General features: G+C 36.9%; 1 protein-coding gene across 1 annotated transcript in view; it reads right to left on the bottom strand.

Moving 5' to 3' along the window:
- PHC3 (polyhomeotic homolog 3) overlaps positions 1-26,615 on the bottom strand; it is an 81,275-nt gene that overhangs the window by 7,727 nt on the left and 46,933 nt on the right. Inside the window, exons 10-14 of the mRNA XM_082840068.1 lie at positions 23,260-23,510; positions 12,532-12,691; positions 6,869-6,983; positions 3,488-3,620; positions 3,165-3,396 (exon numbers count right to left, since the gene is read on the bottom strand). Of these exons, the coding sequence (XP_082696194.1) occupies positions 3,165-3,396; positions 3,488-3,620; positions 6,869-6,983; positions 12,532-12,691; positions 23,260-23,510 (891 nt within the window). The remainder of the gene's footprint in view (positions 1-3,164; positions 3,397-3,487; positions 3,621-6,868; positions 6,984-12,531; positions 12,692-23,259; positions 23,511-26,615) is intronic.

Raw genomic sequence — 26,615 nt, 5'->3', positions numbered from 1 at the left:
CACAGATCAACAAATACAGACTAAAGTGATCTTTGCAAAAGGCAGTTCACTGTATCAAGGAAGAGTTAAGGAAGATAACTGCAGTAAACTGAGAATAAAAAGAACCGTTCCTCTAGAGAACTTTTTAATGTACAAAAATTTTGAAGAAAATAATTTTTCACTCGGTAACAGCTCTGAGACTGGTCTGCATACCAGCTCTAACATGGTCCCACCAAGATGGTTCACAAGATGACATTATACGATGAGAAGAGAAAACTTTAGGAATAAATATAGGTGCCCTGATGAAAGAGGGAAACCTAGCCTCAACTGGAAAGAAACAAAATACAAGAGATTACAAAATTTACAAGTTTGTTCACTCCATGAGAAAAGCTCAGGGAAAAAAAAAAAAAAATCCAGCCCTGAATGAGCTGAAAGCGGCTCAAAAGGAAGTTTACAAAGGCCAGAGGAACATAGAGAAATAAAGATAACGGCTTTCTGGCTGAGATTTACCTTAAGCTACAGGCATTATTCAGAGAAAAACTTTGAGAAAGAAGATGTTAACTGATCACACAAATAAGCTTGTTATTTAGCCTGTCAAAGCAGTTTAGAAATACTCCCATTTAATCAGGTAAAAGAAAAGCAGAGTTATATTCAGCAAACTCTTAAACAGTACCAAGCAATCCTAAATTATAAAGCAGTCTGCTTTATATATAATGTTCTCTAAACAATTAGCAACAAAATTAAGTGTCTTGATGAACTCAATAAGACAAGCATCTCAAGTTATAAGAAATAATTTTTTTCAATTCAAATGAAGCAAGAGTAAGACAAAGGAGTTAGCCTTTGTTCTAATAAAGCAGCCAAGAGTAGTCTCATGGCAAATGGATGCTGGGGAAAATTAGAAAACTAGTCCTAAAAAAAAAAGCATATGAAGTCATAGAAGAATCAGCAGTATCTATTATTTGTTAATTATTTGGCCAACTACTTTCCTCCTCCCCAAAGGAAAAGAAATATTTTCCCCCTAATGAGAAATCAGGCTGACAGCTCATGTACTCCATTTGGAAGACTATGTCTGAAGATGACAGAATCAAAGTCCAGCCTCAGGGATTAGTGTCAATTCCAATGTTAATTCTCAAGATATCTAGACTGGTATAAAACTTAAAATTTTTTGCACTGAGTATTAAAACCACACCCAGTGAAGACTCACCATTCTCTAATATGTCAGCTTTTTAAAGCAGATTCTAAACCCACATGGTCAGCACTTAAATCACACCTAAGTTTTCCTAGATGCATGCTTAAAACTCTTCCCATGAAAAATGTATCCCTTCTTTAAACAATTTCATCTTTCTTTAAAAGTGACCATACCTTGTTTAAAAAAAAAAGAAAAACTTATTTAACATTTCTAAAACAAGCTATTGAAACAATAATTTAATAAAATTTCAGAGTTCTGTACATATATCTTCCTCAACTTACATCCTGACAAACCCATCGTAAATTGAAAACATCAAGTCGAAAATGCATTTAATACACCTAACCTTCTGAACATCGTAGTTTAGCCTAGCCTACCTTAAACATCCTCAGAACACTTACATTAGCCTACTGTAAGTTGGGCAAAATTTTCTAACACAAAGCCTATTTTATAATAAAGTGTTAAATGTCTCAAGTGATTTATTGAATACTGTGCTGAAAGTGAAAACCAGAGTTGCGTGGGTACAGAATGGTTCTATCAGCTATTTACCCTCGTGACAGCGTGGCTGACTGGGAGCTGCCCTACCCAACCTGAGGAGAGAGTACTGTGCTTCATATCACCAGCAAAAGATCAAAATTCAAAACTAAAGCACAGTTTCTATTGAATGTGTATCGTTTTTGTACCACCATAAAATCGGAAGTTCATTAAGTCAACCCATCACAAGCCAGGAATTTTTTAAAAAGCAGAATACTTCTGAATATACTTTCTTCACTCATACAACACTTTATTTAATTAATTTAATTTTTTTTATTATTATTTTTTTGTATTTTGGCCGCACCACATGGCATGTGGGATGATTCCCCAACCAGGGATTGAACCCGGGCCACTGCAGTGAAAGCGATGAATCCTAACGTCTAGGTCACCAGGGAACTCCCAACACTTTAGCTGTAAGTTTGCTTCTGAGACAGTGGTCACCTTCATAGAAAGATTAATTAGCAAAAATAGCTGGATTAATTTTAATAAGTCTGTAGACAAGTTCAAAGGGGATGTATTTTTCTGGAAAGCTTGTGTCAAGAGATATGATAGATTCACTGAAAAACCAAAATGGAACAAATATTTTTAAAACCTTATTTTCTATATTCATAAGGTCAAAGTGAATGATAAAGGTTTGCTGATTAAAAAAATATATATTGTCTTAACATATATAGCAGTGTGGGTCTCATGATAAGCAAAGGTGCAGCTGTCTTCAGTAGCCAGCCCCTTAGAGAAAGTGGAAATAAAAGATTATTGTTGTAGTAAAGAAAAAAGATAAAGAACATAATGACTTAAGCTGATGGAAAGAGTACCAAATGAGAGAGCAGAAAACATAAATAAGAAAGTAACCCTACTGGAATGGAATATCATAACTGAATTTCAGTTGTCTACTTAATTTCAGAAGTATTCTTGATGTCTATTTACTGCAAAGAATCAAAGAATGCAGCCTCCTTTAAAAGAAACAGCTTGTTTTTCTTTTTTTAAAGAAGCCAAACTTTTATATTATAAAAGGTGCTGATTAGCTTTCAAAAAAGTAAAAAAAAAAAAATTATAGTCTCTCTTACTTCATTTAAAAAAAGTTAAATTAGGAAATAAGGAGGAAATAGAATAGAAAACTGGAAGAGCAGAAGGGAAGAAGTGTCTGACTCAATCTCTCTACTGACCTCTCGAGAGAAATCAGACTGAAGAGAAGAGAGCACCTTTAATCTCTTCACCGGCTGAGGTGTCACAGCAGAAGCAGGACTAGTCAGTTTTTATCGACTTGGGGGGTATGAGAAAATACCCAGTTGTGCTGAGGGAATAAGCAAGAGGAGACAGATCACATTTCAATACCAAATGCCATTTAATGAGTACATATACATAGAACTTCTCTAACCCTTTTGTGCAATAGGTGTGGATGGATCTAATGTCATTCCTCTGTGTGTGCACAAGACAAATATGAAGGCCAAAGTGGTGAATCACATACCAGGCAAAGAATGGATGAAGGCCCAGACGTCATCAACTGTCCATACAGATGGCTCCGTTTGTGCAACTGGTAGCAAGTCACTGTTCTCAGGCATTTTCCTCATTCTCACATCCCGAAGCTCACGCTCTCTTTCCCGCTCACTCTGCCTGCGCAGGCGTGTTGTCATAGCAGATGGCACAGAATCTTCATGAGAAGCCAAGTCTTCTTCTGCAGATGGATAAGTAATTGGAAGCTGGAAAATGTAGTACAGGTAAAATACAGCATTGCACTTTCCTTGTATTTCTGAAAAGGGTATTGTACATTGAATCAAAGTTTCTACAGACCTGCCTAAGGATATGTTCTCTTGCTGCCCCATCAGGGCCACTTGGACGACGGCCACGATGCCCAAGACTTTGATTATCAGGCTTACGATTCCAACGACTAAGTGCAAATTTTTTAGAACAGCTAACATTGTACCTAAGAAATTCAAGTAAGAAAAAAATTAAATGATGTATGGGACACTCCATTTAGTAACTAATTATGACCTTAAAGTGCAGTTGTGAATCAGTAAGTGCCATTTATTTCATTATGGTCTGTAATACCTCAGAAAGTAAACCATAGTGTTCAATAGATTTACTTATGCTAACAGTAAAAAAAAAAAAAAAGTGGCCTCGTTTTACATCATAATATAGCTTTCAATATAATACTGGACACCTATAACAAGGTATTGATATTTTCTCCTAATAACAGCGTGATAGAAACTCTCTGCAAAATACAGAGGATAACTCATTTTTCTAGCTGCAAAATAATTCAAGATTCCAGGAGAAAATAAATTATGAATTAATTATTTAAACGTTCCAATTGTTATTTTTCCAGGTAATCATTTCTGAAGAGATTAATAAAAAGAGGTTAATATAGTAGAGAGGGGGAAATCTCAAATGGCTAGTAAAATATTTTTCAAATATAACTAAAATCAAGGAATGAAAAGGTAAAGTTGAGATTTCAAAGTTCCACAAGGAATTCATGGGTCTCAGGAATTCAGGAAATTCAAATATATATAATTCTTTAAAATTGGCTGAAAGATTACTGTCTAATATTTTTAAATATACATTTTTAACATATATATATTTGATATATGGAACACTTTATGTATTTGCCTATCATCTTTGTGCAGGGGCCATGCTAATCTTCTCTGTAGCATTCCAATTTTAGAATATGTGCTGTCGAAGTGAGCACTCTAAAATTTTTTAATGTAGACCTTTGTAAAGCATGATGACAGCTTAAAAGAGTCCTATGCCATTTACTTAGTTCCAACACCCTAGAACAGGTGCTGGCAAACTTCTTCTATAAAGGGCCAGATATTAAATATTTTAGGCTTTGTAAGCCACACAAGTTTCTGGCACAGCTACTCAACTCTGCAACTGTAACATGAAAGCAGCCAAAGACAATAATGAATGAGCAAGGGGACTTCCCTGGTGGCACAGTGGTTGAGAATCCGCCTGCCAATGCAGGGGACACGGGTTCAAGCCCTGGTCTGGGAAGATCCCACATGCCACGGAGCAACTAGGCCCATGCGCCACAACTGCTGAGCCTGTGCTCTAGAGCCCACGAGCCACAATTACTGAGCCTGCACGCCACAACTACTGAAACCTGCACGCCTAGAGTCTGTGCTCTGCAACAAAGAGAAGCCACCGCAATGAGAAGCCCACGCACCGCAATGAAAAGCAGCCCCCGCTCTCGCAACTAGAGGAAGCCTGTGAGCAGCAACAAAGACCCAACGCAGCCAAAAACAAATAAATAAATATATTTAAAAAAAAAAATGAATGAGCATGGATGTGTTCCAATAAAACTTTATTTAATAACATTTAAATTTGAATTTTATGTAATTTTCAGGTGTCACAAAACGTTATTCTTTTGATTCTTTTTCAACCACCTAAAAATTTAAATACTATCCTTAGTTCAGGAACCATATAAAAATAGGCTCCAAAAAGGACTCAGCCTGGGCATAGTTTGCCAACCCCTTCCCTAGAAAGAAGAGTGAAAAGAGATGATCTAAGATACAAATTTCTGAAAAGCTACACAAAGGCTAAGAAAAATATACACAGTTCCTCTTTTTTTACACATAAAACTGCCATTGTAATTTCTTATTTTCAAAACTCTTTTGCTCTAAGATGATTTTTCAGGGAAATGACAAGAATTTCCTCACCTATGTTTTATGAAAATATCAGGAGGTAGAAGGACTACTATGAGAGTGAATAGGCTATTTTTCCACTAAAAATATAAAAAAGAAAAGTGTCCTGATGGTCACTTCATTTTACTCTAAAACAATTCAACAAGCTCCTCCTGTGTTCATTATGCCTATCTGTGGACTCAGCTCTAAAGCTTTCTGATTTCCATTCACATCAACTGACAAAACTTCTTTCCTAGCTGACTACAGAACAGAGAAGAGAGACTAACTTTACACTTGCTATTTAGTCCCTAAATATTTAGATATCTTAGACAGATAGCTAGGCAGACATGTAAACTGCAGTCCTCAGGTGAGACCTAATTTATCCTCTCCTCCTTGCTCTTCTCTCGTCTGCATTTTCAGGACCCCTAAACCTCTCAAGAGCTTCGCCTAAAGGTATAATAACAGGACAACTGAGCAATCACCTCTGGGAGAAGAGTGATCGTAGTGTGTTAAAGGTCCTGAAATATTTCTAACTGGTCAAGAAGTTTAAGATATTCTGAAAGGCAATCCTTCTCCCTCAGTTTTTAATCCCTTAGAATCAGAGAGCCACTATTCTTTCTTGTAGTACATGCAAACTGGAAAAACTCCTAAGTTAAAATAGGAGTTACATAATTTGATTAGGACTATCAATAACATGAAAGAATATCTGAATAACAGATTGACAACTGAAAAACCAATAACTCATTTTTAGAGGAAAATACTTCTACTAGTTATTTAACTTAAGTTTTACTAAGTATATTTTTGGGGCACCATACTAAATAATGTATTCAAGCAAGAAATTCCCTGGATGAATCTTTAAGTTCTTAAATTCTCTGAGAGAATAATAACTTTTGGAATAGAAAACAAATTTCAAAATAATCAATCTGTGCATACACTTCACCTTTGGTGGGAAATACCTATCATTAGGATTTATAATCAGAATTAGAGGGGTGTTCTTTAATGTAAACTAAACTTGCAACTAGATCAATGAAGATACTAAAAGTTTTGATAGTAATACTATTCACCTATAACATTACTATTGAAAATGCAGGTTTAGAAGACAGGCCATTTTGTTGTCAGATAATATAACAATGTGGAGAACTTATGCTATAGCTGTCCCACTTAGAAACCTAAAATAAACAGGATATGGTTAAAAGAAATGAAACATTTAAAAATATAACAAAGTAAATCCAGGTATTTCAATATTGATAAAACAAATATTGTTTTGACACCTTAAGGACTAGTAGTCTATTCACAGGAGGGGTTCTCCTAAGCATATTCTTACCACCAGAAGATTGCCACTTCAATATTAGATTATGCTGTATGTGTTATGAATATGCAGTTTTCACGGAGCAAAAGTTAACAACTAAATAGCAAAGTAGCTCCAAATAATGCCTATTTGATATCATTCCTCTATAATATCTAGTTTTGACTAATGGTAAACTCTACAAGTTTTTTGGTTTTGTTACAGCAGTTGTTGGCTTGTGCTCTAGGAAATTCAAGAGAACAGAAATACCTTTTGGCACACGACATAGTGCAGAATCGTTTTGACCGCAGAAATTCATTAGCATACCCCATCTTTCCACAGAATTCACACTTGAGCAACTCACTGTCCATTTCTTCTAATGCCTCTAAAAAGAAGAAAACAAAGAAAAAACTTCCAAAACTTTAATCGTGGCAAATTTTCTTTTAGCTTCTACATTGGCTGGATGCTGCTAGAGTTCAGACCCTCGAGGAAACTTAAAAGGAATGGTCTTTTAACTTTTCAATCCATAGCCACTTTGGCAAGGCAAAGCCCCCCAAAACAACCACTTCCACCAATTCCCTCTTGCTCCTGCATAAAAATATTTTATGGAGTTTTCTCTATATAAATAAGCAATACATTTTTAAAGGTTCATTTTGCTAAGAATCCAACCTACCTAAAATGTGCAAAATAAAACAACGTCACTACCTTTCAAAAAGCATCAGGTAGTATATGAATTTTGATACATTGTGCTATGTACAATATATATAGCAAAGAACACACTTCTAACTGGAAAAAATGAGGATGAATCCAAAAAGAAGGTAAAATTTTGATGTCTGATTTCAGAGGAGCATTTAAAACAGTTAACACTCTCAAAGATCTGCAATGTACAACAGAATATATAAAGATGTATTTATGTAATTATAAAACAGTCCCTTTTAGTTTTATCATATTAAAACAAAGTAATTTACATTTACCTTCAAAATCACCATTGGTTTTGTAACTTCTAACCTCTGCTCCTTTTTGTCAGGGTGCTTCTCTGTTAAATGAGAATGTCCTTCCCTCCACCTCTATATCCGTAACTTTCAAGTCATACCACAGGACCCAAAGAAACTTCCCACCTAAATCCTCAAGTATTCAGCAGCAGCAGTCACCTGTAAGTAAGCAACTTAATCTTCAGGACCCACAGTTTTCTCATCTGTAAATTGGAGTTTAAAATACCCTTCCCGAAGAATTGCAGTGAAGATTACATGAATGCCCAATAGGTAGCAGGCATAAAAAAGTGACAGTTCCATTTCCTATTTTCCACATAAGAACTAAGAGTACTAAGACCTGTAATAAGTGCTTAAGAAATACTTCAATGAAAACTGTTAAATTCTTAAATCCACCATATTTTGCCATTTTCATGCATCATCATGATTCCTATGCCGAGTCACATAAAATATACAAAAAAAGAACTCCACTAACTAAAGCTTTTAGCTATGAGCTCCATATGTGCTTTTCTATGTTATTCATTTAAGCAAGACTTGTTAAGATGAAGAAAGGGACTCTGAAATGTAGACATGGATGACATGTACTCAGTACATTCAAGCATCACATTATCCCAGTGTTACTGGAGAAGCAAAGTGCTAAATTAAGTGAAGGCAGCAAGAACTAAAAAACACACTGTGAAATATTTGAAGTTCCAAGGGACATCCAAATACACTGTCATGACCAATCAAATCATAAACTAGCAAGTGATCATCTCAAGGAAATTCTCAAGACTGTCTTCATAAACAAAACTCATCTATTTAGTAGCAATGAGGAACAAAAGAGTCTCAAAGCAAGTAAAGTAAAAACTGCTCCTTCCAATGACCTAGAGATGGCTTTCACACAGTTGTGCCCCTCACCACATCCCTGGGACCTAGTGTCATACTTCCAGGAGTATTGCTTTTACGCTGTCATGCTTGTAACCAGATCTGACCTTGATAAGCCTGTACCGGAGACAGAACCTCTCATTCGACCACCACTGCCACCAATCCAGCTCCAAAGAGCCCATTTGTCAACTAGTTCCGTTTTGACTTATACTGAAAGCTTTATTTCAAAAGTTTGTATTAATTAACATAATAATATGCAACGCTTGATTAACAGGTTAGAATACCTTATGAAGGAGAAGGAAATGTTTTTGCTGGTGAGAGAGGGGAGATCCCAAACAGGTATAGTCTAAGGGTTAACAACCTGACAAAAATAGAACATCAGTTTTACTTCTCATAAAGAAGAGAGGAATATTAACAGATTCAAAAAAGTCCAGTTCTAATATTTGGTCAAAACTTCAACAAATCTGGTAATGTTACCAAAGCTACTTTTTCACATTTGTAAATAAAAAATTACAGAGCCAAGTAAGTTTAAAAAACTATTGCTTTAGCTAATAAAGATGGGATTCTATGGCAGAGACAGCTGGCACTTCCCTACTATCCAGTCTTCACTGTTCTCCCACAGTAACAAAATCCTAGTATTTAGCTAGGAATATGGCCACTGAGAATAAAAAGCACAGTTTCTGCCCCATGTGTGGCCAGTTTCTGACCAAATTCCAGGTAGTGCCCTTTCTCCCATCTTACAATTAGAATGTGATCATGAAGATTAGCTATCTTGGAAATGTGAGCAACGTTCTAGGGATGGCAGAGCCACTGACAGCTTAGCTGCCCAACACAATGGAGCCCTGCACTGCTTACCTTTAGACTATGTCAGAGAAAATTAAACTTTATTTCATCAGGTATTATTCTGGGTCTCTAATGGAGTGGCCAAACACATATCCTAACTAACAGAGATCCCCAATTTTTCTGTGCAAGGAGGAGTTACTTTTCAATTTTCCTGAAGACTTGAGATCATGTGATGATCAGCAGCAAAGAGAGGCAATGAGATAGAAACCATGATCAGTGTAATGATTTACCAGGGAAGACATAAGATATTTTGGTAAATCACATTTTGGTTGGAGATTCTGGTTATAGAACCAGTCCAAATAGAGACATAGTTTATCCTTTAAAAAAAGAATAATCCTTACATTGTTTTTCATACTGAATTAAACTGTATATACTACTACAACCAAAGCCACTAAATAAGTGACCTCACCATTTCACCCTGTAATACTTCCCATAAACACCGAAGTATACAGTAACAGAAACACTTTATAAAATTACCTTGGGAAATCATGAAGTATTTTAAAATTTGACACATTTTCAGTAAATATATCTCTACTATGAAATAGATTAATCTTTAACTGAATATAGTTAACATAAAACTGTGTAAATTTAAGGTGTAAAATACATTAACTTAATACATTTATATATTATAATATGACTGCCTTTGTAGCAATATTGAGCACTTCTATCACATTACATTTTTATCCTATCATTTTAGTCACTGGGATAATTAAGTTTAAGTCTCTTAGCAAGGTTGATGATTATAGTATAATATTGTTGTCTATACTCATTATACCATGCATTAGATTTCTACGGCTTATTTATTATTCATTGCATAGATTAATCATCTTTAAATCTCCCTTTTCCTTACTCTGGTATCTTGTCCTTTAAAACTACCCTTTGCCTTGTCTTCCTCTTCCCACCATGACTACAGGTATCAATTACATGCCAAACCTCTACACTGCTCCTACCTGTGACCAGCAGAGTTTCCAAAAACACTCTTTTTTGTGTCATCCGCCTAAAAAATCTTCAGTAACCATCCTCTTGACAGCAAGATAACTCCTAACTCCATAGTCGAATATCAAAGTATGCTAGAATCTGACTGCCTTACTACCCACTACTTCTCTAACCCAACTGTCTACTCTTCACTGCCCCCTCCTGAAGTTACCTAGCACTTGCACATCTTTTGTGCATTTATTCATGGTATGCTAACCTGAAAGGTTATTCCTGTTATCTTAAATCTATGCTTTACCAGCCAAGACCCAGGTCAAATCCCATCTCTACAGAAAACTCACCAAACTGGCAATAATCTCACCCAGTTTTAACGTGCCAAGTTCTTACTGTCTATAATAATTCATTTAATACCTACCGTATGTTGCTCCTTAGTTATCTTTCTGTTGTGGAGATTGCTACTTCCTACTAGATCAAAAGCTCCTCTAGGTTCCAGCATAGTCCAGCATATGTTTTAATTGTATTATAAACCATGAGCATCACAAAATATGCTATGAAGCTTCCTAAGCAGTTTTCCATTTTTCTCCAATATGTGCACACAAGAGAGCACATTACATATGCTTATTAGCCTAGAAAACTTTTGTTTATACACTTATTCTATAGACAAGAAAAAAAAAAAACCCTGCACATTCATCTTTACTACTCTTTATCTCAAATGAAAAATTTTCTCAAATAAATAGTATGCATAACTAAAAGCAAGTATTTAGGAATTAAATGAAATTAAATTCATAACAACAAAGGGCAAAATGTAGACATTGTTTGGATCCTGACTTGAACAAAATAACTATAAAAGAACATTTATACAATTTAAGCAATTATACAACTGAGGAAATCTGAATATGGACCAGGTACTAGATGACACCAAACAGTTATTAATGTTGTTTTGTGTGACACAGCATTAAAATCTACACTTTTTATAGATGCACACTGAAGCATGTACTAGCAAAATACAATAAGAACCATGATCTTTTTTTAAACAGAGGAATAAAGGGAGAAAAGGGAAAGAGAAAAAGCAACAGAGAAAGAGATAAGGGGGGAACATAGGGAGAAAAAACCAAACGGGATGGATGAAGCTGGTGTGGCAAAATAATGTTTAAAATTGGGTAATGTTGCATCCGGGTGAGTTGGGATTCATTATACAGTTCTCTCTAATTGTATGTGTGTTTGAAAATTTTCATGTTTAACATTCTTTTAAATGAAAAAAAAATCAAATTGAACTCAACGTAAGTTAGCAGTAAAAAAATTTTATACTACTATCATACTCTTCGCTATTCAAATAAGAAGTAAAACAGTGATAAATACTTTGCAACAGTTCATAAATTACCACAATGACAGAGGTGCCTTCCTCTTAAGAATTAGGAAAACTGTGAGCCAAGTCAGTATCTATTTTGCTTACCAGCATGCTCTTTTACTTAATTTTAGCAAAGTACAGGCACATAATATATGCTAAATAAATATTTACAAAATGAATAAATTAATTTTAGATGAAATATATTAATATATTGAGGATAATTACTTAGACACAGATATTAATTAATTCACTATTACAGAGCTCTGACTATATTAAATGCTATTTAATTAAACTGAATGGTATCAACTGCAGAGCCATGATCAGAATCAATAAAAAGTAAAATATATCATTTTTGCATTTATTTGTGTTTGTTTTCCTGAAATCACTTTGCATTACCACTTGACTTTTATGGAATATGCACTATTAGAATAAGGTCTATAAAAAAAATTCTTTGACACTGAGAAGATTTAGTGATATTTTCCTCTATGAACAAACGTAATCGCCTTTTGATTGAAGACTACGTCCTTAACACAACTGTAATAGCCACCTGATATCAAACATCTGAATACATAAAGTCTAAAACCAAACAACCCAGAAGCTCTAAATTTTTAAGCAAACTCAGTAAAACAGTCATTTACTTAAGTCTGCTTAAGAAAGAGAATTGGTTGTTTTGATCCTAAAATTCTGAATTAGTTTCATATATAATGGAGCTTTTCCCAACCACACTCCTTCAAATGTCCAACTGATAGTATACAAATTAACACCAATCTTGCTATTTTAATTATATGACCATTAAGAGTCTGATTAGCTTTCCCACTATTTTAGTCAAATAATACATTATATGAGAAAAAAAGTAAATACTTCCAAGTGAAAATCTGTGTGGAATAAATATCCATGTCTTATTTCAAACAATCAAAGTCAAAGTTAAAGGGCATCTTAAAGAAAAATCCACAAACCTTCAGCAATCATGTCTTCCATCTCTGTGTCAGATGAATTATCTGCATGCTTTGCATTATTCTGTAGCTCTGGCTGAACACACACGGAATTTATCACCTGATTATCCAAAATAGGCCTTTTTTTCACAGGCTGTTCAATCAGCAGAGATGAACGACTCACCTTTAAAAGACAGACAGAACAAAATAAAATAATCTTTTAAAAGATTTTCAAAAACAACTTAGTTTAAAAATCTCTTGAAACGAATGGTATCTGTGATAATTTACTTGTACGACTGATCAGATCCATTCATTAAGGGCTTTATTCCTTGAGAAAAGGTTAGGCAACCTGAACATAAATGCTTTATACTGCAGTCCATGAGCAGTATGGATGCTTCAAAGTCTCAGTCAAATGGAACCAAGGGGTCCTAGTTTAGGCAGGTAGGCTAAAAAGTTTTTTAAAAAATCAGTAATAAATTTTGATAAGCCAGTACCTTTAATATATTTTTTTCCTGCAATAACTTTTAAGATTTATTTTTCATGCACAAAGCTTTTTATTTGTAGGATTATCTCCTCAGGATAGATCATTATCATATGCATTTTAAAGATAAGGGAACTCGACTCCCCTGGTGGCACAGTGGTTAAGAACCCGCCTGCCAATGCAGGGGACATGGGTTCAAGCCCTGGTCCAGGAAGATCCCACATGCCACAGAGCAACTATGCCCACATACCACAATTACAGAGCCTGTGCTCTAGAGCTTGCAAGCCACAACTACTGAGCCCATGTGCCACAACTACTGAAACCTGTGCGCCGAGAGCCTGGGCTCTGCAACAAGAGAAGCCACCGCGATGAGAAGCCCACGCACCACAAAGAAGAGTAGCCCCTGCTCGCCGCAACCAGAGAAAGCCCGCGTGCAGCAATGAACATCCAATGCAGCCAAAAATAAATAAATACATACATACATACATTAAAAAAAAATAAAGGGAACTAATGTTAAAAGTATGCAGGAGGAGGAGGAGACCTTCAAGATGGTGGAAGAGTGAGACGCGGAGATCACCTTCCTCCCCACAGATACACCAGAAATACATCTACACGTGGAACAACTCCTACAGAACACCTACTGAACGCTGGCAGAAGACCTCAGACCTCCCAAAAGGCAAGAAACTCCCCCCATACCTGGGTAGGGCAAAAAAAAAAAAAGAATAAACAGAGACAAAAGAATAGGGACGGGAACTGCACCTCCAGAAGGGAGCTGTGAAGGAGGAAAAGTTTCCACACACTAACACAGAATTAGGGGCAAAGGGCAAAGCGGAGAGATTCCCGCACAGAGGATCAGTGCCGACCAGCACTCACCAGCCCGAGAGGCTTGTCTGCTCACCCACCGGGGCAGGTAGGGGCTGGGAGCTGAGGCACTGGCTTCGGAGGTCAGATCCCAGGGAGAGGACTGGGGTTGGCTGAGTGAACACAGCCTGAAGGGAGTTAGTGCACCACAGCTTGCCAGGAGGGAGTCCGGGAAAAACTCTAAACGTGCCTAAGAGGCAAGAGACCATTGTTTCAGGGTGCACGAAGAGAGGGGATTCAGAGCACCACCTAAACGAGCTCCGGAGACGGGCGCGAACTGCAGCTATAAGGATGGACCCCATAGTCGGGCATGAGATGCTAAGGCTGTTGCTGCCGCCACCAAGAAGCCTGTGTGCGAGCACAGGTCACTATCCACACCTCCCCTCCCGGCAGCCTGTGCAGCCCGCCACTGCCAGGGTCCTGTGATCCAGGGACAACTTCCCAGGGAGAACACACGGCACGCCTCAGGCTGGTGCAACGTCACGCTGGCCTCTGCCGCTGCAGGCTCGCCCGCACTCCGTGCCCCTCCTCCCCCCGGCCTGAGTGAGCCAGAGCCCCCGAATCAGCTGCTCCTTTAACCCCGTCCTGTCTGAGCAAAGAACAGACGCCCTCTGGCGACCTACACGCAGAGGCGGGGCCAAATCCAAAGCTGAGCCCCTGGGAGCTGTGAGAACAAAGAAGAGAAAGGGAAATTTCTCCCAGCAGCCTCAGAAGCAGCAGATTAAAGCTCCACAATCAACTTGATGTACCCTGTATCTGTGGAATACCTGAATAGACAACGAATCATCCCAAAATTGAGGCGGCAGACTTTGGGAGCAGCTGTAGACTTGGGGTTTGCTTTCTGCATCTAATTTGTTTCTGATTTTATGTTTACCTTAGTTTACTATTTAGAGTTTATTATCATTGGTAGATTTGTTTATTGATTTGGATGCTCGCTTACTTTTTTTTTAATACATATATATTTTTTTCCCTTTTTCTCTTTTTCTGAGTGTGTATGTGTATGCTTCTTTGTGTGATTTTGTCTGTATAGCTTTGCTTTTAACATGTGTCCTAGGGTTCTGTCTGTCCATTATTTCTTTCTTTTTTCTTTAGTATAGTTTTTAGTGCTTGTTATCATTGGTGGATTTGTTTTTTGGTTTTGTTGCTCTCTTCTTTCTTTCTTTCTACTACTTTTTAGTTTTTTATTTTTAATAATTTTTTAAAGATATTTATTTTAATACCTTTATTTTATGTTTTCCTCCCTCCCTCCCTCCCTCCCTGTCTTTCTTTCTTTCTCTTTCTTTCTTTCTCCCTTTTCTCCTGAGCCATGCGGCTGACAGGGTCTTGGTCCTCTGGCTGGGGGTCAGGCCTGTGCCTCTGAGGTGGGAGAGCTGAGTTCAGGACACTGGTCCACCAGAGACCTACCGGCTCCACATAATATCAAACAGTGAAAATCTTCCAGAGATCTCCATCTCAACACCAGCACCCAGCTTCGCTCAATGACCAGCAAGGTACAGTGCTGGACATCCTATGCCAAACAACTAGCAAGACAGGAATACAGCCCCACCCATTAGCAGAGAGGCTGCCTAAAATCATAATAAGGTCACAGACACCCCAAAACACATCACCAGATGCAGTGCTGCCCAACAGAAAGACAATATCCAGCCTCATCCATGAGAACACAGGCACCAGTCCTCTCCAACAGGAAGCCTACACAACCCACTAACCAATCTTAGCCACTGAGGGCAGACACCAAAAACAACGGGAACTATGAACATGTAGTCTGTGAAAAGGAGACCCCAAACACAGTAAGTTAAGCAAAATGAGAAGACAGAGAAACACACAGCAGATGGAGGAGCAAGGAAAAAACCCACCAGACCAAAAAGATGAAGAGGAAATAGGCAGTCTACCTGAAAGAGAATTCAGAGTAATGATAGTAAAGGTGATCCAAAATCTTTGAAATAGAATGGAGAAAATACAAGAAACGTTTAACAAGGACTTACAAGAACTAAAGAGCAAAGAAACAATGATGAACAACACAATAAATGAAATTAAAAATTCTCTAGAAGGAAATCAATGGCAGAATAACTGAGGCAGAAGAACGGATAAGTAACCTGGAAGATAAAACAGTGGAAATAACTACTGCAGAGCAGAATAAAGAAAAAAGAATGAAAAGAATTGAGGACAGTCTTAAGAGACCTCTACGACAACAATAAATGCACCAACGTTCGAATTATAGGGCGGCCCAGAAGAAGAAGAGAAAAAGAAAGGGACTGAGAAAATATTTGATGAGATTATAGTTGAAAACTTCCCTATTATGGGGAAGGAAATAGCCAATCAAGTCCAGGAAGCACAGAGAGTCCCATACAGGATAAACCCAAGGAGAAACACACCAAGACACATATTAATCAAAAATTAATTATAAAGAAAAAATATTAAAAGCAGCAAGGGAAAAACAACAAATAACATACAAGGGAATCCCCATAAGGTTAACAGCTGATCTTTCAGCAGAAACTCTGACAGCCAGAAGGGAGTGGCAGGACACATTTAAAGCGATGAAAGGGAAAAACCTACAACCAAGAATACTCTATCCAGCAAGGACCTTATTCAGCTTTGACGGAGAAATTAAAACCTGTGCAGAGAAGCAAAAGCTAAGAGAATTCAGCACCACCAAACCAGCTTTAAAACAAATGCTAAAGGAACTTCTCTAGGCAGGAAACACAAGAGAAGGAAAAGACTTATAATAACAAACCCAAAACAATTAAGAAAACGGTAATAGGAACATACATATCGATAACTGCCTTAAATGTAAATGGATTAAATGCTCCAACCAAAAGACACAGACTGGCTGAATGGATACCAAAACAAGACCCATATATATGCTGTCTACAAAAGAGCCACATCAGACCTAGGGACACATACAGACTGAAGGTAAGGGGATGGAAAAAGATATACCATGCAAATGGAAATCAAAAGAAAGCTGGAGTAGAAATTCTCGTATCAGATAAAATAGACGTTAAAATAAAGACTACTACAAGAGACAAAGAAGGACACGACATAATGATCAAGGGATCAATCCAAGAAGAAGATATAACAATTGTAAATATTTATGCACCCAACATAAGAGCACCTCAATACATAAGGCAAATGCTAACAGCCATAAAAGGGGAAATTGACAGTAACACAATCATAGTAGGGGACTTTAACACCCCACTTTCACCAATGGACAGATCATCCAAAATGAAAATGAATGTAAGGATACACAAACTTTAATTGATACATTAAACAAGATGGACTTAATTGATATTTATAGAACATTCCATCAAAAACAACAGCAATACATTTTCTTCTCAAGTACTCATGGAACATTCTCCAGGATAGACCATATCCTGGGACACAAACCAAGCTGTGGTAAATTTAAGAAAACTGAAATTGTATCAAGTATCTTTTCTGACCACAACAGTATGAGACTAGATGTCAATTACAGGAAAAAATCTGTAAAAAATACAAACACATGGAGGCTAAACCATACACTACTAAATACACTACTAAATCTCTTGGTTAAGAGATCACTGAAGAAATCAAAGAGGAAATCAAAAAATACCTAGAAACAAATGACAATGAAAACATGACAACCCAAAACTTATGGGATCCAGCAAAAGCAGTTCTAAGAGGGAAGTTAGTAGCAATACAATCCTACCTCAGGAAACATCTCAAATAAACAACCTAACCGTACACATAAAGCAATTAGAGAAAGAAGAACAAAAAACCCCCAAAATTAGCAGAAGGAAAGAAATCATAAAGATCAGATCAGAAATAAATGAAAAAGAAATGAAGGAAACAATAGCAAAGGTCAATAAAACTTAAAGCTGGTTCTTGAGAAGATAAACGAAAGTGATAAACCATTAGCCAGACTCATCAAGAAAAAAAGGGAGAAGAGTCAAATCAATATAATTGAAATGAAATGAAAAAGGAGAAGTAACAACTGATACTGCAGAAATACAAAGGATCATGAAAGATTACTACAAGCAACTATATGCCAAGGAAATGGACAACGTGCAAGAAATGGACAAATTCTTCAAAAGCACAACCTTCCGAGACTGAACCAGGAAGAAACAAAAAATATAAACAGACCAATCACAAGCAATGAAATTGAGACTGTGATTAAAAATCTTCCAACAAACAAAAGCCTAGGACCAGATGGCTTCACAGGTGAATTCTAACAAACATTTAGAAAAGAGCTAACACCTATCCTTCTCAAACTCTTCCAATATACAGCAGAGGGAGGAACACTCCTAAACTCATTCTATGAGGCCACCATCACCCTGATATCGAAACCAGACAAGGATGTCACAAAGAAAGAAAACTACAGGCCAATATCACTGATGAACATAGATGCAAAAATCCTCAACAAAATACTAGCAAACAGAATCCAACAGCACATTAAAAGGAACATACACCATGATCAAGTGGGGTTTATCCCAGGAATGCAAGGATTCTTCAATATACACAAATCAATCAATGTGATACACCATATTAACAAATTGAAGGAGAAAAACCGTATGACCATCTCAATAGATACAGAAAAAGCTTTCTACAAAATTCAACACCTGTTTATGATAAAAGCCATCCAGAAAGTAGGCACAGAGGGAACTTACCTCAACATAATAAAGGCCATATATGACAAACTCACAGCCAACATTGCTCTCAATGGGGAAAAACTGAAACCATTTCCTCTAAGATCAGGAACAAGACAAGGTTGTCCACTCTAACCACTATTACTCAACACAGTTTTGGAAGTTTTAGCCAAAGCAATCAGAGAAGAAAAAGAAATAAAAGGAATCCAAATCGGAAAAGAAGTAAAGCTGTCACTGTTTGCAGATGACACGATACTATACACAGAGAATCGAAAAGATGCTACCAGAAAACTACCAGAACTAATCAATGAATTTGGTAAAGTAGCAGGATACAAAATTAATGCACAGAAATCTCTTGCATTCCCAAACTCTAATGATGAAAAATGTGAAAGAGAAATTAAGGAAACACTCTCATTTACCACTGCAACAAAAAGAATAAAATACCCAGGAATAAGCCTACCTAAAGAGACAAAAGACCTGTATGCAGAAAACTATAAGACACTGATGAAAGAAATTAAAGATAATACAAACAGATGGAGAGATATACCATGTTCTTGGATTGGAAGAATCAACAATGTGAAAATGTCTATACTACCCAAAGCAATCTACAGATGCAATGCAATCCCTATCAAACTACCGATGGCATTTTCCCCAGAACTAGAACAAAAAATTTCACAATTTGTATGGAAACACAAAAGACCCTGAATAGCCAAAGCAATCTTGAGAAACAAAAACAGAGCTGGAGGAATCAGGCTCCTGGACTTCAGACTATACTACAAAGCTACAGTAATCAAGACAGTATGGTACTGGCACAAAAACAGAAATATAGATCAATGGAACAGGATAGAAAGCCCAGAGATAAACCCACGCACATATGGTCACCTTATTTTTGATAAAGGAAGCAAGAATATACAGTGAAGAAAAGACAGCCTCTTCAGTAAGTGGTGCTGGGAAAACTGGACAGCTACATGTAAAAGAAAGAAATTAGAACACTCCCTAACACCATGCACAAAAATAAACTCAAAATAGATTAAAGACCTAAATGTAAGGTCAGACCCTATAAAACTCTTAGAGGAAAACACAGGCAGAATACTCTATGACATAAAGTACAAAAAGATCCTTTTTGACCCACCTCCTTGAGATATGGAAATAAAAACAAAAATAAACAAACGGGACCTAATGAAACTTAAAAGCTTTTGCACAGCAAAGGAAACCACATCAAGATGGAAGACAACCCTCAGAATGGGAGAAAATATATGCAAATGAAGCAACTCACAAAGGATTAATCTCCAAAATTTATAAGCAGCTCATGCAGCTCAATATCCAAAAAACAAACCACCCAATCCAAAAATGGGCAGCAGACCTAAATAGACATTTCTCCAAAGAAGATATACAGACTGCCAACAAACACATGAAAGAATGCTCAACATCATTAATCATTAGAGAAATGCAAATCAAAACTACAATGAGGTATCACCTCACACCAGTTAGGATGGCCATCATCAAAAAATCTACAAACAGGGCTTCCCTGGGTGGCGCAGTGGTTGAGAGTCCTCCTGCCGATGCAGGGGACACAGGTTCGTGCCCTGGTCTGGGAAGATCCCACATGCCGCGGAGCAGCTAGGCCCGTGGGCCATGGCCGCTGAGCCTGCGCGTCCAGAGCCTGTGCTCCGCAACGGGAGAGGCCACAGCAGTGAGAGGCCCGCGTACCGCAAAAAAAAAAAAAAACTACAAACAATAAATGCTGGAGAGGGTGTGGAGAAAAGGGAATCCTCTTGCACTGTTGGTAGGAATGTAAATTGATACAGCCACTATGGAGAACAGTATGGAGGATCCTTAAGAAACTAAAAATAGAACTACCATACGACCCAGCAATCCCACTACTAGGCATATACCCTGAGAAAACCATAATTCAAAAAGAGTCATGTACCACAATGTTCATTGCAGCACTCTTTACAATAGCCAGGACATGGAAGCACCTCAGTGTCCATCGACAGATGAATGGATAAAGAAGATGTGCCACATATATACAATGGAATATTACTCAGTCATAAAAGGAAATTGTTGAGTTATTTGTAGAGAGGTGGATGGACCTAGAGTCTGTCATACAGAGTGAAGTAAGTCAGAAAGAGAAAAATACCATATGCTAACACATATATTTGGAATCTAAAAAAAAAAAAAGGTTCTGAAGAACCTAGGGGCAGGACAGGAATAAAGACGCAGATGTAGAGAATGCACTTGAGGACACGGAGAGGGGGAAAGGTAAGTTGGGACGAAGTGAGAGAGTGGCATGGACTTATATACACTACCAACGTAAAATAGCTAGCTAGTGGGAAGCAGCCACCATAGCACAGGGAGATCAGCTCGGTGCTCTGTGACCACCTAGAGGGGTGGGATAGGGAGGGTGGGAGTGAGATGCAAGAGGGAGGAGATATGGGGATATATGTATATATATAACTGATTCACTTTGTTATAAAGCAGAAACTAACACACCACTGTAAAGCAATTATACTCCAATACAGGTGTTAAAAAAATAAAACAAAGGAATGCCTATCCAAAAAAAACAAACAAACAAAAATATGCAGGTGATTTCTTTACAAAAGCAGAATCAGGAACTCAAGTCTCCTGACTCCCTAGTTCAGCAACCTATTATAATCAAAACAAGAAAAAATGGAAAACTCATTGCTGAAAAAACTGTAATATTCAGTGCTGCTAAGAGTATACACTTCTGGTATATGAATAAATTTAAATAATCTTCCAGAAAATAATTTGGCAATATATATCAGGAGTCTTATGAATATATACGTTGAATACATATGTAATGTGATCCAATACCTATACTTCTAGGAATTTATGCTAAAGAAATTATTTAATATGTTGATTTCAAATGTGGATAATTTACATACAAAGATATTCCTTTCAGGGCTATCTGAACAGCAAAAAAATGGAAACCTGAATGTCCAACAACAAGTTGTCCCTCAGTACTTGCAGGGGATTGGTTCCAAGACTCCAGAGGATACAAATTCCGCAGATGCTCAAGTCCCTTATGTAAAATGGAGTATTATTTGCATATAACCTATGCACATTCTCCCATGTAATTTTTTTTTTTTTTTTTGGCCACACCACATGGCATACGGGATCTTAGTTCCCTGGCCAGGGATTGAACCCAATGCATTGGGAGCACAGAGTCTTAACCACTGGACCACCAGGGAAGTCCCATCCCATATACTTTATATCATCTCTAGATTACTTATAATACTGAATACAATGTAAATGCAAAGTAAATAGTTGCCCGTGCATGGCAAATTCAAGTTTTGCTTTCTGGAACTTTGTAGACTGTTTTTTTTTTTAATTCTTGATCTATGATTGGGTTGACTGACTGATGTGAAACCTGTGGATATGGGGGGCCAACTGTAATGGAAGGATTATATAAATTACAGTTGTCCAGAAAGTGAAATATTATGTAACCTTTCAAAATGTTTCCTAAGTACTGTTAATCAAACTAGAAAATAAATGCTCAAGATATACTAAGTGAAAGAAGCTGAACTGTATATATAATAATAACCTTGATCATATGAAAAAATACATATGTTAAAATATACTCTGTGGTATTGCTGAGGATTATTCGTTCTCTACATTTTCCAAATTTTCCATTAAAAAAATAATACATATTACTTTTGTAATCTGAAAAAAGAAGTTGTAACTGTCACTAGTAATAATTGATAATCATAGCTATGGCCATTAAGTGCCAGGCACTACACAGCAATTTATGCACATTTATTCCTCACAATAACCCTAAGAGCAAAGTATCACTTCCATTTGCTGGATGAACAAATGAATTTCAAAAAGGCTGAATGACTTGACAAAGGTTACACAGTCTATATGTGGCAGGGCCAGATCCAATCACCGAGGAATAGGGAGAAAAAAACCTGTTCCTCCACTCACTATATATCAGAGATTCTTAGATCCAAGCTTAATATACACACAGTAAACTGAAAGCAAAGGCAACTGATTAGACAGTCAACTATCACAGTGCAATCACAATGCACTACCTGTGAATCTGAAAAATCAGATAGTTCAAAGTCCTCCAAAATACATAATTTTGTTTTCTTGTCTTTGATTTTGGCCACTTATCTTGGTATATTTTCTAAGGGAAAATGTTCATCTCTGGATATTAGTATGTAATGTATCTAGTATAGCTGTAATGTACAGCTAGTCTCAAATCACAATACTCTTAGTGACAGATATAGCACCTCAATTTTGAGGTGAACATTTTGAAGCATTTTTGAAATCTGACTGAAGGCTGAGATTTAAGAATAATGAAAATATCTATTTGCTAATTTTAAAGCATCAATTGGGTAACATCAGAAGTATGAGATCACTGGGAAGTCATTATTTTCTGTATCCAAGTTAAAGTTCACAAAGTATCATATTATACAAGAAACACCATTAAAAAGAAACTAATGAACTTTAGGTATCATTTCAAGCCCCTTAAAAAAAATAGAAAGTTTATTTCATTGGAGTAAACATATAATTGCCTTCTCTAAAAATTATAAAACTGATATCCTTATATCCTGAAAGTTTTCTTCTTAGTTTATACATTTAAATAGCTAGCGTAAAATTCTAGAAGTATATCTGGAAATATATAAAGGATATATATAAAGAAATTCTAGATAAAAGATTAAAAACTTTTGAGATAAAATTATAAGCTTTTTATTAGATAACAACAGATTATACATTTTAAGATAATGCTACATGAATAATTGTAAAAATACAAATTTGCTTGCTACTTACAGGAAATGGCTCCAATCCCTCCTGAATTACAAAGCCTTCAATAACATGGGTCAAGATCTGTGGCTTAACAATAGCCTGTGGAGGTTTGTTTTCTACACTGGGTATGCTACTAGGCATAGATGTACTATTACTCCTTGTGGTAGCAGCTGGAAGTAAGAGTGGAGGTGGAGGAACAGACACATGTGAAGGATCTGATGGAGATTTAATTACTGAAGCACTGACTGATGCCACAACTGGTAATTCTACTTGCTCTGTGGAACAAAAAAAAAAGTCATTTTTTTAATCTTTAGCATTCTGCCCAGGCAAATATGAAAGAAAATTCAAGAATAAATATTAGTAACAATAACAGCTAATATCTGGTGCTTTAAAAAAACATTCTAAGCAATAATAGTTAATATCTGGTGCTTTAAAAAAATTCTAAGACCTTTATATTTATTATCTCATTTAATCTCCACAATAACCTTATGAGATACATACTACTATTCCCACTTACAGAGGAAGGGGGTGACTTGCTCAAAGTTGTCATTCCAACTTTGGTTACAAAGAACTGTCCCATAAGACATGAAAATGTTTTAGAATGTCAATTTAAGAATAATTACTAAAAAAACTTTAAGATTTTAAGCTATACAGATATTAAATTCCCTATGTTTCTGTTTATATATTCCAAATGATATGGGGGGGAAAAAGTACTTTGAAAACACGCTTAAGAAAAAAAGAATCATGAAATCCACAGAATAAGTAGAAATTTTAATGAATTATACAGGGCATTACCTTTATTTCAAGCTAATTCACATCCATGCACAAATGTTCTTTGTTGTTGTTGTTATCTTTAACAACTCTTCATTGACACCGTACATGTCAATTTGGGGGAACACTGTATACCAGGCAATTGCAAAATGTTGGGCTGGATCACTGTGATTCCTCCCCTTCAAACTCTGAGGACCACAATAAGACAGACCCACAGCCTACAATGGAGACTTTACCTCCCCATTCGGTAGCAATAAACCTTTACTAAGCTGTACCAAAGTGGAGAGGCGGAACCAGCTGATAGCTAGGAATACCAGTGAGTACAAGATGTCTGAGAAAAATAACAAAAAAAGAACATGTGGTAAAGATAATATTACTACTTACTGAGCACTTTTGTGCCAGGTACTGTATAAATGTCTTACATGTTATAACACATTTAGCCCTCAAAACTAGCCTATGGGTAGGTACTGTTATTATCTCCATTTTATAGATGTGGAAACCAAAACACAGAAAGATAAAGCAACTTCCTAGAGGCACACAGCTAATAAGCAGTGGAGCTGGGATACTAACCCAGGCAGTCAGGTTCTGGGTTCTGGAGACAATGCTTTTTTCATTGCTACAGTAACTCCTCTCCACCATCAGTATGAAAAGGATTGATATCACTATCAAAAATGCTCAAAATATAGCTCAGTTAGGTAGAGAAGAAAGAAAAGAAATCCCTATCAAATAAAAAGTTCAGCTAACAAAATAGTGTAGTGATAATCAGTGTAGTGTCAGAAATGGAAAAGCTAACAGTTCAGACATAGTAACTCTGACGTAATTAATAACACTATGTAGCTTATCACAGCAAGATTACAGCCATAACTTAACCTAGTTCCACCAAATAATCCACCAGGATAAACTGTCCTGGAAAAGCTATTTAAAGTCACACAATCCCTCATTAAGAACTACAAAAGAAAGTCAGCAGAGGACTTCCCTGGTGGTTCAGTGGTTAAGAATCTGCCTGCCAATTCAGGGGACACGGGTTCGATCCCTAGTCCGGGAAGATCCCACAAGCCGCAGAGCATGTGCGCCACAACTACTGAGCCTGCGTGCCACAACTACTGAAGCCTGCCCGCCTAGAGCCCATGCTCCGCAACAAGAGAAGCCACTGCAATGAGAAGCCCGCGCACAGCACAAAGAGTAGCCCCCACTTGCCGCAACTAGAGAAAGCCCATGCAGCAACGAAGACCCAACACAGCCCAAAAAAAAAAAAAAAAAAGAAAAAGTCAGCAGGAAATACTGGTTTGCTTATTTCCAGGAACAAATACACAATTGTACACATGCATTACCAGACTGAAGAACTCCATAAAAATCCTACCCCACATACCCAATTTTCACATATACTCCTAGAGGAAAAGGATAAAAGATATAATCCTGAACTGGGACTAAAAAGCAATTTTTCTGTTGGAAGGAAAATATAAACCTATGGAGAAGTGAAAAATAAGATAAATTTTAATATCCCTTATAGATTTATAAATATTTGGTTACTTTAGAAATATAAAGCTGCATTAAGTATATTGTGGCTTATTCAGAAAATACTGCTTAGTATATGTTCTAACTAATTTTTGGATCATACATACAAATAGATCTAAATTTTGTTGAAAACAAAGTTGTAAGTTACTGACTTCTTAAAAAAGTTATTAATAGCTATGACTTGCCAGTTTATAATCAGCTGTTAAAATCAAAAACACAAGAAACATTGACATATTATAGCAGAACAAAAACACAATTATTGGGGACTTCCCTGGTGGCACAGCGGTTAAGAATCCGCCTGCCAATGCAGGGGACATGGGTTCAATCCCCAATCTGGGAAGATCCCACATGCGGCTGAGCAACTAAGCCCATGCGCCACAACTACTGAGCCTGCACTCTAGAGCCCGTGAGCCACAACTACTGAGCCCGTGTGCCACAACTACTGAAGCCCACGTGCCTAGAGCCCGTGCTCCGCAACAAGAGAAGCCACTGCAATGGGAAGCCCACGCGCCTCAACAAAGAGCAGCCCCCACTTGCCACAACTAGAGAAAGCCCACGAGCAGCAACGAAGACCCAACGCAGGCAAAATTTAATTAATTAGTTTTTAAAAAAACAAAAAAACCACAATTACTACACTCTCTAGATTTAAGACAACTGTGAGAGAGAAACCCCAAGTTAACTGATAAGACTTTGCCACAGGTTACTCTGCCTATTCACAGTCTCATTTTCTGAGCAAGATCTATGAGCTTTTTCTACTCTTTTTTATGGATGCTTTTTTAAGAATTCTTATAGATTTATGAAGTCCGAATCCTGGGTGGAAACAAGTCCCTCTATTTTTACAGGTTAGTTTATTACATGATTTGATGAGCAACCTGTGCTTGCTTTTTCCCCCTCATATACTACAGAAACTAGTTAAGTATGAAGTAAATTAAAGGAAGATTCAAAAATCTACATTGTACTTAGACAATTTAGCCAGAGGGATGGATATGCCTGCCAGGATCTCAGACTACATTCCTGAGGAAATAATGTGAAGATATTCTTGAGTTTCCATATATCAAAAATGTTTAAATTTTCTTGAGTATCATTAGTAATGC

The sequence above is a fragment of the Leucopleurus acutus genome (genome assembly GCF_964270905.1).
Source record: "Leucopleurus acutus genome assembly, chromosome: 5".
Classification (NCBI taxonomy): domain Eukaryota; kingdom Metazoa; phylum Chordata; class Mammalia; order Artiodactyla; family Delphinidae; genus Leucopleurus; species Leucopleurus acutus.
This window is presented reverse-complemented; position numbering and strand designations above follow the sequence as displayed.